Source organism: Calypte anna, chromosome W, assembly GCF_003957555.1.
Source record: "Calypte anna isolate BGI_N300 chromosome W, bCalAnn1_v1.p, whole genome shotgun sequence".
Taxonomy (NCBI): domain Eukaryota; kingdom Metazoa; phylum Chordata; class Aves; order Apodiformes; family Trochilidae; genus Calypte; species Calypte anna.
In genome coordinates, this window is record NC_044276.1 from 8,177,249 (window position 1) to 8,191,776 (window position 14,528).

At 45.3% G+C, this 14,528-nt stretch overlaps 1 protein-coding gene across 1 annotated transcript in view; it reads right to left on the reverse strand.

The window, feature by feature from the left end:
- Window positions 1–14,528, reverse strand: part of LOC115600088 (dymeclin-like) — a 134,226-nt gene that overhangs the window by 19,005 nt on the left and 100,693 nt on the right. The window contains exon 13 of the mRNA XM_030468316.1: window positions 3,015–3,117. Coding sequence (XP_030324176.1) covers window positions 3,015–3,117 — 103 coding nt within the window. The remainder of the gene's footprint in view (window positions 1–3,014; window positions 3,118–14,528) is intronic.

Genomic DNA, 14,528 nt, shown 5'->3' on the forward strand with positions numbered 1-14,528 from the left:
TCTCAGGTCAGGTTGGATGGGGCTTGGAGCAACCTGGGCTAGTGGGAGGTGTCCCTGCCCATGGAAAGGGGTTGGGAATGGATGAGCTTTAAGGTCCCTTCCAACTCTTTTCCCACTAACTCTGGCAGGGCTGACCAGGATTTTTGGAAGTTTTTATGTCATTCCTACAGAAGGAAGGGGAAGGGGAAGGGGAAGGGGAAGGGGAAGGGGAAGGGGAAGGGAAGGGGAAGGGGAAGGGGAAGGGGAAGGGGAAGGGGAAGGGGAAGGGGAAGGGGAAGGGGAAGGGGAAGGGGAAGGGGAAGGGAAGGGAAGGGAAGGGAAGGGAAGGGAAGGAAAGGAAAGGAAAGGAAAGGAAAGGAAAGGAAAGGAAAGGAAAGGAAAGGAAAGGAAAGGAAAGGAAAGGAAAGGAAAGGAAAGGAAAGGAAAGGAAAGGAAAAAGGAAAGGAAAGGAAGACTGTTGAAATACTTGCAGCTTGGAATGCAATCAAACCCTAAGAACAAGGAGGAAAGTTAGTAAAATGACTTTTTCTTGTGGGAAGCACTTTTGCAAGGCTGCTTTTTAATAACCCTGTGAAGGGCTGGATGAGAAGGACCTCAAGTGGAGTTGTTCATCCCACATAAAACAAACAAGCTTTGCTTTTTCTTCTTAGCTTTGCTTTACAAGCTCCATGACTTCCAGATGATGCTGGAGGGGCTGAGGAATCTGAAAATGAAGATGCCTAAAGGGGCAGCTGCTTTCCATTTGCCAGATAACTCAAGGAGAACTCAAAGAATCTCAAGATTGGACTTTTTTTAGCCCATTCTGGAGCTCCAAGTGAGGAGGCAAAAAGAAACATAGGTATCTCCTCACCCAAATGCCAAGTTTAATTCAGGTTATGAAGAGAAGAGACAAACTCCTTGCCATGCACAGGGCTCCCTGGAACATCAGGAGGTAGAATTAACCACAGAGAGTTGGAAGGGACCTCTGGAGATCATCCAGTCCAACTCTCCCACTAAATTAGGATCACCCAGGGCTGCATCCAGGTGGGTTTGGAGTATTTCCAGAGAAGGGGACTCCACATCCTCCCTGGGCAGCCTGGGCCAGTCTGTCACCTTCACAGTAAATACATTTTTATTTCTGTTTGGATGTAATTTCTTATGTTCCAGCTTGTGTCCATTGCCCCTCATCCTGTCACTGGGAAGTACTGAGAGGAATCCAGCTCCATCCTCCTTGCACTCACCCCTTAGATATTTGTAGATATTGATAATGTCTCCCCTCAGCCTTCTATTCTCCAGGTTAAAGAGTCCCAGCTCTCTCAGCCTTTCCTCAGGGATGCTCCAATCACCTTTGTCACCCTCCTCTGGGCTCTCTCCAGTAGATCTCTGTCTCTCTTGAACTGGGGAGCCCAGACCTGATGCAGGATTCCAGCTGTGGCCACCCTGACCTACAGCCACACTCTTTCCCAGTATTCTGTTGGCCTTCCTGGCAAGAAGGGCACACTGCTGGCTCAGGAATCATTTGCTCTCCATCAGATCTTTCTCCTTCAAACTGCTTTCCAGCAGGTTCTCCACCAACCTCCACTGGTGGCTTGGGGTTCTTCCTCCATTTATATATATATAGAATAATTTTGGTTGAAAAGGACCTTTAGGATCTTCAAGTCCAACCCTTAACCAGCACTGCCAAGGCTACCACTGCCCCATGGCCCTCAGCACCACATCTCCACAGCTTTGAAAGCCCTCCAGGGATACCATCTACATCCAGAGCTCATGGCATTCATATTCTTTATATTTTTTTTCCTCTTTTGGATTGCCAGCATTTTTTTTGACACCTTCAATGACACAGAACAAGCAGATTTTGGACAGGAGGTTAAAGGATGGCTCCTTACAAGAGGACACCTGAAAATATGAGAAGCTTAACCCAGCGCTACATTACTTCTGTCACTCACAAAATACCTTCACCAGCAAAAAGGTGGTTAAGTGACAGCCCTCTACCTGGAATGATTGAAAATAGCAGCACTAAGTGAGGTTATTTTTGGAATTTTTCCTAAATACATTTAAGCTCCACCAGGATAAGAATAATTAATTTCTTTAACAGCCAAAATTTAGAACTTAAAAAAAAATTGATGTGAATTATAACAATTCTTTCTATGTAGCTAGAAATCATAGAATGGTTTGGGTTGGAAGGGACATTAAAAGATGATTTAGATACAAGCCCTTTCCATGGGCAGGGACACCTCCCACCAGCTCAGGTTGCTCCAAGCCCCATCCAACCTGACCTGAGACACTGCCAGGGATGGGGCAGCCACAGCTTCTCTGGGAAACCTGGCACAGGGGCTCAGCACTCTCACACCAGAGAATTTCTTCCTAATGTCCAACCTCAATCTCCCCTGTTCAAGTTTTAACCCATTAAATTCTGTGATGCAGAATCACCTTGGGTGGAAAAGAGCTTCAGGATGAGGATCCTTACGGTCCCTTCCAACCCAAACCATTCTGTGATTCTCTATGATTCCATGAAATTACAAAACTACTGCCTCTTTCTGGGTTCTGCCTCAATCGGCTGCAGAACCTTGATGGGTCCATGTGTTCAGAAGATACCAATTTGCCCCATGCCTGCAGGAATTCCCAAAGGATCACTGGGAATTGTTTTCAATCCATTTTTTTTTGGGGGGGGGGAGGGGAGCATTTTAGCCCAGTTCTTTAAACTAAATTATTTGAACTCTAGGATTTCAAAATCCTGAACTATAAACCAACTGGAGACGTGCAAGAGGACAAGGAACTGTAAAACTCTCAGCTAGGAAGAGCTTGGGTTTGTTTTCCATTTGTGTTATTTTATGTTTTGTTGTTCTTTGGTTTTTTTGGTTTCATTTTTTGGTCCTTTTAAAGACAATTTCAGCCATGACATCATTCCTCCAGGTTTCTCTCTTTTGGTGTTGGTGGTTGCTGAGCTGTGAAAGATTTTGAGAAATCTCTGGAGATTTTAGGATGTCCCATTTCTGGTTTGAAGCCCCAGGTAAAAGATGATGTTTGATACTCACATAATCAGAGAGAAGAGAATCACTGGAGCCCAGGGAACCTCTTAAGGATTGGGTGACTTGCTCCAGCACTTTGTTGTGTTTTTTAGACAGCAAAGAAAATAAACTGAAAGAGGAAAAAAAAATTAAAAGAATTACTTAATGTCCTGAAATACTTAACACACTCCAGTAAAAAGAGGTTTCAATAAACTTGACTAAAGATCATTTCTGGATGCACAAGAGTTATAGAATTGACTTATTTCTTTAACATCTGGGTGAAGCAACAGCAGGACTGGAATTAGAAACATAGAATCATAGAATCATAGAACTGGCTGGGTTGGAAGGGACCTCATAGATCATCGAGTCCAACCCTTGAACCTCCGTTGTGGTTGCTAGACTATGGCACTGAGTGCCACATCCAGTCTCTTTTTAAATATCTCCAGGGACGGAGAATCCACCACTTTCCGGGGCAGCCCATTCCAATGCCTGATCACTCTCTCCGTAAAGAAATTCTTTCTAATATCTAACCTAAACTTCCCCTGGCACAACTTAAGACCATGCCCTCTTGTCTTGATGAAAGTCTTCTGGCAAAAGAGACCAACCCCCACCTGGCTACACCCTCCTTTCAGGTAGTTGTAGAGAGCGATGAGGTCTCCCCTGAGCCGCCTCTTCTTTAGGCTGAACAGCCCCAGCTCCCTCAGCCTCTCCTCATAGGGTCTGCGCTCGAGTCCCTTCACCAGCCTGGTTGCCCTCCTTTGGACCTGCTCCAGGACCTTGATATCCTTCCTAAACTGAGGGGCCCAGAACTGGACACAGGACTCGAGGTGTGGCCTCACCAGGGCTGAGTACAGGGGCAGAATCACTTCCTTGGACCTGCTGGCGACGCTGTTCCTGATACAGGCCAGGATGCCATTGGCCTTCTTGGCTACCTGGGCACACTGCTGGCTCATGTTCAGCTTCCTGTCGATCCAGACTCCCAGGTCCCTTTCTGCCTGGCTGCTCTCCAGCCACTCTGTCCCCAGCCTGTAGCGCTGCATGGGGTTGTTGTGGCCAAAGTGCAGGACCCGGCACTTGGCCGTGTTGAACCTCATCCCATTGGAATCAGCCCAGCTCTCCAGTCTGTCCAGGTCCCTCTGTAGAGCCCTCCTGCCTTCCAGCTGATCGACACTCCCCCCCAGCTTAGTGTCGTCTGCAAACTTGCTGATGATGGACTCAATCCCCTCATCTAAATCATCAATGAAGATATTGAACAGAACTGGGCCCAACACTGATCCCTGGGGGACACCACTAGTGACCGGCTGCCAACTGAATGCAGCCCCGTTCAGCACCACTCTCTGGGCCCGGCCCTCCAGCCAGTTTCTAACCCAGCACAGGGTGCTCCTGTCAAAGCTGTGGGCTGCCAGCTTTTTCAGGAGGATGCTGTGGGAGACAGTGTCAAACGCTTTGCTGAAGTCCAGGTAGACCACATCCACAGCCTTCCCCCCATCCACCAGTCGGGTCACCTGATCATAAAAGGAGATCAGGTTGGTCAGACAGGACCTGCCCTTTCTAAACCCGTGCTGGCTGGGTCTGATCCCTTGCCCATCCTGCAGGTGCTGTGTGATTGCACTGAGGATGATCTGTTCCATGACCCTGCCAGGCACTGAGGTCAGGCTGACGGGCCTGTATTTTCCTGGGTCGTCTTTCCGGCCCTTTTTGTGGATTGGCGTGACATTCGCCAACTAATTCGCCAACATTCCAGCCCAGAAAGACCATGAAGAGCATCATGTCTTGATGGTTAAATCCTCACCAGTCAGAGCAGAACAGGAGCAACACCAGACATGCAGCTTTAGTTCACAACCAGTGTGCAGTGGCTAAAATGCAATTTTTAAGAGCAGCACCTCATGCAAACCATCCCTAAGCACCATGTGTGTTACCCACATCAACAGTCTCAGGGCTCAGAAGGAAGAATCCAAGGGTATGACAGGAGCTTGGCGTATTTGGAGGCTGTTTTTGCCTTTTGCTAGCATCTATTATTCTTTCAAAATTTATCTTAGCTTTAGTCAAGGAAGAAAGCTTTACCTCAGCTTTATAAATCATAGAATTTTAGGGCTGGAAGGGACCTTTAGGATGATCCAGTTCCTGGATGCCATGGGCAGGGACACCTCCCACCAGCCCAGGTTGCTCAGGGCCCCATCCAATCCCAAAAACTTCTGGGCATGGGGCTTCCACCCGATCTGATCAACCTGTGCCAGGGTCTCACCACCCTCATGATGAAGAATTTCTTTCTAACATCCAATCTAATCTCCCCTCCTCTAGATTGAATCCATTCCCTTGGTCCTATCACTCCCTGCCATCCTAAAAAGTCTCTCCCCAGGAAGCCCCCTTTGAAATAAAAGGTTTCTTATTTACAGAGAGAAATAGACCTTTTTTCCATGCATTTTGAAAAAAAGACCCCGTGGCAGTGGAACCCAGAGGATGACACGATCTGATTTATCAGGAGAATGTAACTTGATTGTGATAGTGGAAGGAGAGATGAGAAAAGCAGTGGACAAAGGCCACCAGGAATTTCTTGGTGGCTTCAAGGAGTCATTTATTTCTGTAACATCACTGAATCCACAGCTAACACATTTTCCTCCTCAGATTAGTATACCTCACATATTTTTAGGATATCTGCATTTAAAAACATTCTTCTGTCTCTTTTTGGAGCACCACAGGCTTCCCTAAAATGACTCTGTTGGTCCTGGACAAAAAAGCACCAAGAAAATTCACTCATGTTGCTTGGGGAGTTGCTGAGACTTGGGACAAGGAGCAATGGAAACCTCCTGGTTCACCAAACTCAGTTAAAAATCATAAAACCAGGTGACTAAATAAAAAAAATAAGTGGCAAAATACTACCTCAGTGTTATATCCTACACAGTCTCTGTTCCCTGAACTGGAAGACAGCTTCAGGGCTTGGAGGCACATGCTTGGAAAGCTCTTCTGCCTTAAGAAATGCTGCATTTGGAGAAGTCCTCTAATTTTTTTTTATTTGAAATGTATCATTGATATTATATCCATCACAGAGGGCAGGAGTAGATTCCTTGGTGTCTCGGTGCTTAACCCCTGGTTGCCAGCCAAGAGCCTCAGGAAAAGGTTTCTCCAACACTTCTCAGCACCACAAGGAATCAGTTAAGCTTCTCAAGCCCAAATCTCACCTCTGAAGAGCAAACTCAAGACATTCCACCCCTCACAACACCTCTGCCAGCCAGATATTTCTCCCAAAAGATGAACAACTTCATTAGAAGTACAACCACTGCACTTAAAGCATGGAATTAACCCCCATGAGAGTTCCTGGGAAGGTTCTACCATCCTCAAAGTTCAAGCAGAGTTTCCAGAGGACTGATAGGGGTAAGATGACAAAACCTCTGGGGTGGTTATGAGAACATCTGCTGCTCTGAGGGTAACCCAGTGCATGGGATGCAGTGAAAACTGGAATCTTGGGTTTTCTCCTCATGTTATACAACACTTTCGCTAAGGAGAAAGAGTTCGGGGTGGACCAGAAGCTCAACATGAGCTGTCAGAAACCAACCATGTCCTGGGCTGCATCAGCAGAAGCACAGACAGAGGTCAAGGGAAGGGATTCTGCCCCTCTGCTCTGCTGAGACCCCCCTGCTGTGCTGGGTCCAGTTCTGGAGTCCCCAACATCAGAAGGACTGTCCTGGTTTGGGCCAGGATAAAGGTGATTTTCTGTCTTGTACTTTTGCTTTTAGCTAAGTCTCTCCTAAGTAGTTGCACTTGCTGAAATTAACAGCAAGTTTCTCAGACAGTGTGTGCTTCTAGGATTGATAACACTTGATGTTTATAGTTACTGCTAGAGACTGGTATGCAGAGCCAAGGACACTGCTCAGCTCTGATGGGAACATTTTACCATCCAGGAGGATAAAGAGGTCCCACCTGAGCCCTCCTTTGTGGAGGAACAGACAAGATAGATGCCAGAATTGACCAAACAGAGTATTCCATCCCATGTACGTCATACTCAGTATAAATTTGAGGGATCACGAGGGTCAAGCCAGACTTCTAGATTTCCGGATTTCCTGATTTCCTGCTTCCCTTCCTTCACCCGGCATCCTGGAAGGATTCCATCCGTTCGTCTGCCTATGGTCCTGGTCCATGCCAGCCCATATCTCTGTGTTCCTGCCTCCGGTTCCCGACTGCTGCCGACTCCAGGAGTCCAGCCTGGACTTTCTCAGGGCTGCCCTGCAGCCTCGGTGGTGACGTGAGAGTTATTGGGGAAAAGGGGGGACGAATGTGGTATCCATTTTCCTGTATATTTGTATATATTTAGTAATTTTTCCTATTTATCATTACTGTTTCATTAAAGTTCTGTAGTTTAGTTTCCAACCCATAAGTCTCTCTCCCTTATTCTCTCTCCTTTCTTTATCAAGGAGGAGAGAGATATTAATAGAGAGTGTCTGTTATTCGGTTTAATTGCCGGGCCAGTGTTAAACCATGACAAGGACACAGAGCTCCTGGAAGGTGTCCTGAGGAGAGGCACTCAAATGCTCAGAGGGCTGAGCACCTCCCTGGGAAGCCAGGCTGAGGGATTGGGGTTGTTCAGCCTGGAGAAGAGGAGGCTCCCAGGTGAGCTCAGAGCAACCTTCCAATATCTGAAGGGGCTACAAGAAAGCTGGGGGAGGGCTTTGGACACGGGGGGGCGTAGGGATTGATTGGGGGTAGGGGTTTTGTTTGCATCAAACAGGTCTCCGTCTCGCACTGCGACAAATGGTGACCCCGACGTGATTCGGGTTGAAGATTTTCTGGTCGCAGGTCTCCAAGAACTTTGGTTTTGAAGAAGAAAGGCTGTGAAGAAGCCGGTTATTTGGTGCGCACCTCATCACCTCCTCGCGATTGGTAGGTGAAGCATGGAGAAACTTCCTTCTTTTTGTTATGGGTTCAAACATTTCAAAAGAAGTACGAGACGTTTATTATACTTTAAAGACTTTACTTAATAAGGATAAAAAAGTTATATCGGGCCATGATCTAAAACTGGTTTTAAAATGGACCCGTGAGCATTTTCCTGACATCAATTCGGTCTCTATTTATGACCCTACATTTTGGGACGAGGTCGGAATTAAATTATGGGATGCCACTACACGGGGCAATAATGAAACCGCCAAACTCTTAGCACCTTGGCGAACACTTTTTGAAACTTTAAAAGGAAAAGAGTCTATTACTTCATCTGCCCCCCCTTCTGCCCCCCCACTGCCAACCACTGCCGCTATGGTGAATGCAGATTTGGACCCAGAACCCTTTGACCCAGGTCCTGTCGATTCTGATTCGGAACCTGATTTATATCCTGATGATTATGATGACCCACGAAGTGTATGGGCGACGATTAAGGTCGAAGCACAGAAAGCAGGAGATATGGACATTGCCTGTTTAATTGAAATCCCTCCAAAGCCAAAGCCCCGTAGGAAAGACAGAGGATCCGTGATAGTTGCGCCTGTAATATATGGTGGGAAGGGGCGACCTCAATGGACCGTGCTGAATTTCTCTATTGTAAAAGAACCACGCCGCACCCCGACGTTGCTGCTGGTGCCAGGAGCCGCGGGTCCTGTGCGGTTGTTGTGCGGCCGCTTCCCCCCCCCCCCCTTTTCCCCGCTTCCCCTCCTCCCTCCTTCCTCCTCCCCACGCCGCATGTCGCTGGCGGCGCGCCCCGCTCCCCCTCAGCCGACCGTCGACCGTCGTCACCACTGCAAAATTTAGTTGAAATGATAGAAGCCTGTAATAGGTTTGGATCTTCCGAACATAAATACGAAGTTATGGCAGCGGCATTCAAAAAATATCCAGCTTACTCCAGCACAGCCTAGATTCTCTGGGTCCGCCCCTATTTGTTACGGTTGCGGGAAAATGAGACATTTGCAAAAGCAGTGTCGAGTTAAAACATCCTTTCCCATTTGTACCCGGTGTCGAAAAGGTCGGCACTATAATAACCGATGCCGTTCTAAGTTTGATATTGATGTGAATGTGATACTTCAACGGCAGAATGCCTTCCAGGGAAACGGAAGGCAGAGCGCGGGTTGGCGCCGCGCTCCGACACCAAATTGCATGCCGAACCAGCAGATGCACAATCTTCCGCAACCACAAGCGCCAGCGCTAATGCCGACCCAAACACCATTCGGGCCACCAGTGGCAGCGCAGGCTTAGACCTCTTCACAGAATATGCCGTTACATTAACTGATACCACTGTTCACCTCATATCGACAACAATGAAAGGACCTTTGCCATCAAAGACTGTAGGACTTATCGGAAGATCCTCTACTACACTCTCTGGTCGTTTTATTCTGCCAGGGGTCATTGATGAGGATTCCATCGACATTTCCGTCATGGCTTGGACCCCATCACCACCTTGTAATATTCCAAAACATAGCCACATCGCCCAGATAGTGTTAATATACGGTGCAGCTGATTTAGTTACTCATTCCTCCACCCAAAGAACAGGAGCCTTTGGCTCAACGAGAGCTCCACAAATTTTTTGGTCTCATCTTATTGGTGAAGATAGACCACTTATTACGTGTCATGTTTCTTATAATTTTCAACAAATTACTATCACAGGCTTAATCGACACGGGAGCAGATGTTACAGTTTTTTCCAAATCTAAATGGCCAGCAAACTGGCCCTTGGTGCCTACCCCGTCAACACTGGCAGGAATAGGTGGCACGGGCACCAGTTTTCAAAGTCAATTTCATGTGCAAATCTACCTGCTCTTAATATGACAGAACCTCTCTCTAGATATCATTGGACGGTTCTCCCACAAGGAATTAAAAATAGCCCGACCATATGTCAATGGTATGTTGCTAAGGTATTAGCTCCATTACGGGAACAATTTCCCCGAGTCTTGATTTATCACTATATGGATGATATTTTAATCGCTGCAGAAAAAGAGGTAGAATTGTCACTGTTATTCGAAAAAATGACAACTACTTTAAATCAAGCAGGTTTAAAAATATCCCTAGAAAAAGTTCAAAGACAGGAGCCATGGAAATACCTAGGTTGGCGAATTTCCAGACAGAAAATCTCACCTCAGCAGATTACTATCGCTGCTAAAGTAACTACTCTTCATGATCTTCAAAAACTGCTGGGCACCATAAATTGGCTGCGCCCCTTGTTAGGAATATCGAATTCAGATTTAGCTCCTTTGTTTGACTTGCTAAAAGGTGATACTGATCTCAATGCTCCGCGAGCCTTGACCACTGAGGCAGTGGAAGCCCTAGAAAAAGTCAGTCAAATTTTAATGACTAAACAAGCAGCAAGATGGGACCCACAACTCCCTCTTGCATTAGCCATAATCCCAGATGAAAAAAAATTTATGGGACTACTTTTCCAATGGGATGAATCACTTTCTGATCCACTTCTTATATTAGAATGGATTTTTCTTCCTTACCAATCTGCAAAGACAATCCTTCGCCAAGTAGAAATGATCTCTGAAATTATTATTAAGGCTAGAAATAGAGGAATTACATTAACAGGCAGAGATCTTACTCATGTTTATGTCCCCTTTACTGAATTTTACCTTGACTTTATCATTCAACATGAAGTATTTTTTCAAATTGCAATTCTTGATTTTCCGGGACAAATTTCAAACCATTTTCCTCCTTCCAAACTGTTGCATGCTTCTCTGCCACTTGTTGAATGCCCAAAGATATCTTTCACCCCCCTTTCCGCTTTAACGGTTTTTACTGATGGTTCAGCGGCTACCCACAAAGCCATAGTAACTTGGCTTAATCATTCACAGGAATGGGTTTCCGACGTCACTTTCCACCCAGGATCTTCGCAAATTGTCGAACTTGCTGCGGTCGTTAAAGCATTCCAATTATTTTCAGAACAAGCAATTAATTTAGTTACTGACTCTGCTTATGTTGCAGGAATTGTACAAAGGGCTGAACATTCTGCGCTGAAAAATTTAACACATCCCCTTCTATACCCTTTGTTGTTACAATTAATTTCGCTACTTGATGCTAGGAAATATCCATATTTTGTTTTGCAAACGCTCTCATACCTCTTTACCAGGTTTCCTTACACAAGGTAATCGTCAAGCAGATCTCCTCACACTTACTGTTAATGTCCTTCCAAACATTTTTGAACAAGCTTGTATACACCATTCCTTTTTCCATACGAATTTGCGTAGTCTTAAGAGACAATTTAATCTCAGTACCCAGCAGACGGCTGATATAATTTCTGCCTGTCCTGATTGTCAGCAATCCTTATTAATTTCTAATTCGTTGGGCACTCTTCCTAGGGGACTACAAAGTTTAGAAATTTGGCAAACGGATGTTACACACTTTCCTGAATTTGGTCGACAAAAATTTATCCTTGTTTCCATTGACACCTTTTCAGGTGCTATTTATGCATCCTGTCATACAGGAGAGACAGTAAAAGACGTTATACGTCACTTTTTAAAGGTATTTGCCTCGTTGAGATTTCCTAAACAGATAAAAACAGAAAATGAGCCCTGCTGCAAACACCAAGCAGAGACAAAAAAAAAAAAAAAAAAAAAAAAAAAAAAAAAAAAGAGGTGTGTGTGTGCCTTTGCTGTTTATAGGCTTGGAGTTTTGTCTCTTAACAATTTTATTAGGCTTTTTGGGCTTCAATTTGGCAACCATGGAGGAAACTAGGACTCCACCGTGCTGTGGTCCGGGGGGGTCTGGGGACGCTTTTGGGGTCCCCCGACCAATTTTTGTCGGATAAGCCTCCTCTACCCCCTTGGTTCTATGCGCCAGTGGACATCTGAACTTCCTCATACTAAAAAGCTGTTTAAGTCCTTCCACTGCAGTGTGAAATGTGCTTTTAGTATTGTATTGTATTGTATTGATAACAGGCTTTTGTTAATGTTGTAATTCATGTGATCGTTTATATGTTGACTATGGGATCCCTCGTCTATATGTTGATTGTTGATTGTGCTATTCTGTTGCACTGACTTTTATTGTTAGCTTTTAGGTTATGCTTGTGTTTCTACAGATCAAGGACCTAGATGGATTCCAGCGAAAAACGTTCGACCCTACAGGCTATGAGCCGCGCAGGAATAATATTTCTTGTTATTACAGTTTCACCTGTAGTAACTTTTACTCTGCCTAAAGAAAATGTATGGCTCACTTTAGCAAACACCACAGGTCTGCAATCACTATGCATAGCGACAGCTACACCGCAGAACCCCTTCTCTACATGCTTGGTGGGAATTCCCGTGGACACCTGGCCGATCCTTGAAGCTATGAAATCAATAATGAACGGAACGCATTGCGTTGATTCCTGGGATGGTTGGGTACCATATCTCACTCAAGCTTCTCTGGAACCGCAGGAAATTGAACTGTTAGGGTCCATAGAAATGGATTTTTGCCTTAGGTTTAATTATACAGGAAAAAATAAGACCGAAGCATGGGATGTTTCCCCGATACATCCCGTTTTTACTAATGCATCCCTTTGGTGTAATATACCTCTAAAAATGTGTCTAAATCCACTAACAAACCTTTATTGCTTCCCCCGGGCTTGTTTTTTATTTGTGGAGATAGAGCATGGCCTGTGATTCCTTCACACATTCATGGAGGACCCTGCTCAATAGGCAGATTGACTTTGTTGGCCCCTAACGATAGTACAATTATACAATGGTGAAAGAAATATCGACACAAAAGACAGACACACGCTTTTACCAATGACTGTCGAGATGATGTTGAATTTTGGAATGTACCTCAGGTTATATTTTCTTCTATTTTAGCACCTGGAGTCGCCAGCGCTCAAGCGTTAACAACACTTAGGAAGTTGGGGTGCTGGCTGGCAAAGCAGAGTAATGCTACTAGTGTAGCTTTAACTGATTTATTAATGGATATAGATAGTGTTAGACATGCTACTTTGCAGAACCGCGCTGCTATAGATTTTTTGCTTTTAGCTCATGGGCATGGGTGTGAAGATTTTAATGGAATGTGTTGTATGAATCTTTCTGGTCACTCTCAATCTATACATGCTGCAATACAATCACTTAAAGAAGGGGTTGCACATTTGCAATCACAGGATAATTAGGACTGGTTTGATAAACTTTTTTCAGAATGGGGTTTAACGGGACGGTTGCGAAGTTTGGTTAAGACTGTTTGTTATGCATTATCTGCTTTTTTACTTTTTCTAATCTTGCTACCCTGTATTTTTCAATGCTTCCAATGGATGCTCGATCATGCCATGAAATGAGTTTATCTTGTCCAATCGGAAGGGGGAATTGAGGCAGTACAGCCTCGGACTGTCAGCACCGAACAATTGCTGATAGAACAATTTCAACATAAGCTTTAGGCTATGTACAAGGACAGTGTTGCTTAAAGCATATTTTGTAACCACAAGGAACAGTACGTTAGGACATTCGAAGGTTAAGGAGTAAGCAAGACGATTAGATTAAGGGACTCGGCACAACTGCAACATCCACAAAGAAGCTCGAATGTGTGAAAGATAAGCTTTGTTAGTTAATTGTTGCTAAAGGTTGTGTAGCAAATCAAGTTAAAATGTGTGTAACGAGATGTAGAAATCACCAATCAGCAATATGTATACGTGGCATTAGCTCTTAGATTAGTGTATAAATATCGCCTTCTGATTCAATAAAGTTGGACATTTGTTTGCATCAAACAGGTCTCCGTCTCGCACTGAGTTGTCATCAATAAAACCTCTACGTTGGACTTCCGGAGGGCAGATTTTGGCCTATTCAGAAGACTTGTTCAGAGTATACCCTGGGAAACAGCCCTTGAAAACAGAGGGGTTCAGGAGGGATGGTCGTACTTCAAGGAGCAAGTTTTGAAAGCACCGGAGCAGGCTGTCCCAGTGTGCCGAAAGGCGAGCCAGAGGGGAAGACGATCGGTCTGGCTGAATTGGGAGACTCTGAAAGAAATTAGGGTTAAGAAGAGGGCCTACCGGTTATAGAAAAAAGGGCTAACTACTCAGGAGGAATTTAGGAATATAGTTAAGTCATGTAGAAAGAAAATCAGAGAGACAAAGGCACAATGTGAACGGAATCTCGCCACCTCTGTGAAGGATAACAAAAAGTCCTTCTACAGATACATCAGCAGCAAAAGAAGGGGCAAGGAAAACATCCATCCTTTACTGGACACGGGTGGGAATATAGTCGTCAAAGATGAAGAAAAGGCTGAGGTATTTAACACCTTCTTTACCTCAGTTTTCAGCAGAAAGACAGGTTACCCTGAAGCTGGATGTCTTCTGGAGCTCATGGAAAGTGACATGAATCTAAACAGCCCCCCTGTAATCCTGAAGGACACAGTCAGTGACCTACTGAGATGCTTGGATCCCCACAAGTCTATGGGACCAGATGGGATCCACCCAAGGGTGATGAGAGAGCTGGCAGAAGAGCTTGCCAAGCCTCTCTCTATCATCGACAGTCCTGGCTCACTGGGGACATCCCAGACGACTGGAAGTTGGCGAATGTCACGCCAATCCACAAAAAGGGCCAGAAAGAAGACCCAGGAAACTATAGGCCCGTCAGCCTGACCTCAGTGCCTGGCAGGGTCATGGAACAGATCATCCTCAGTGCAA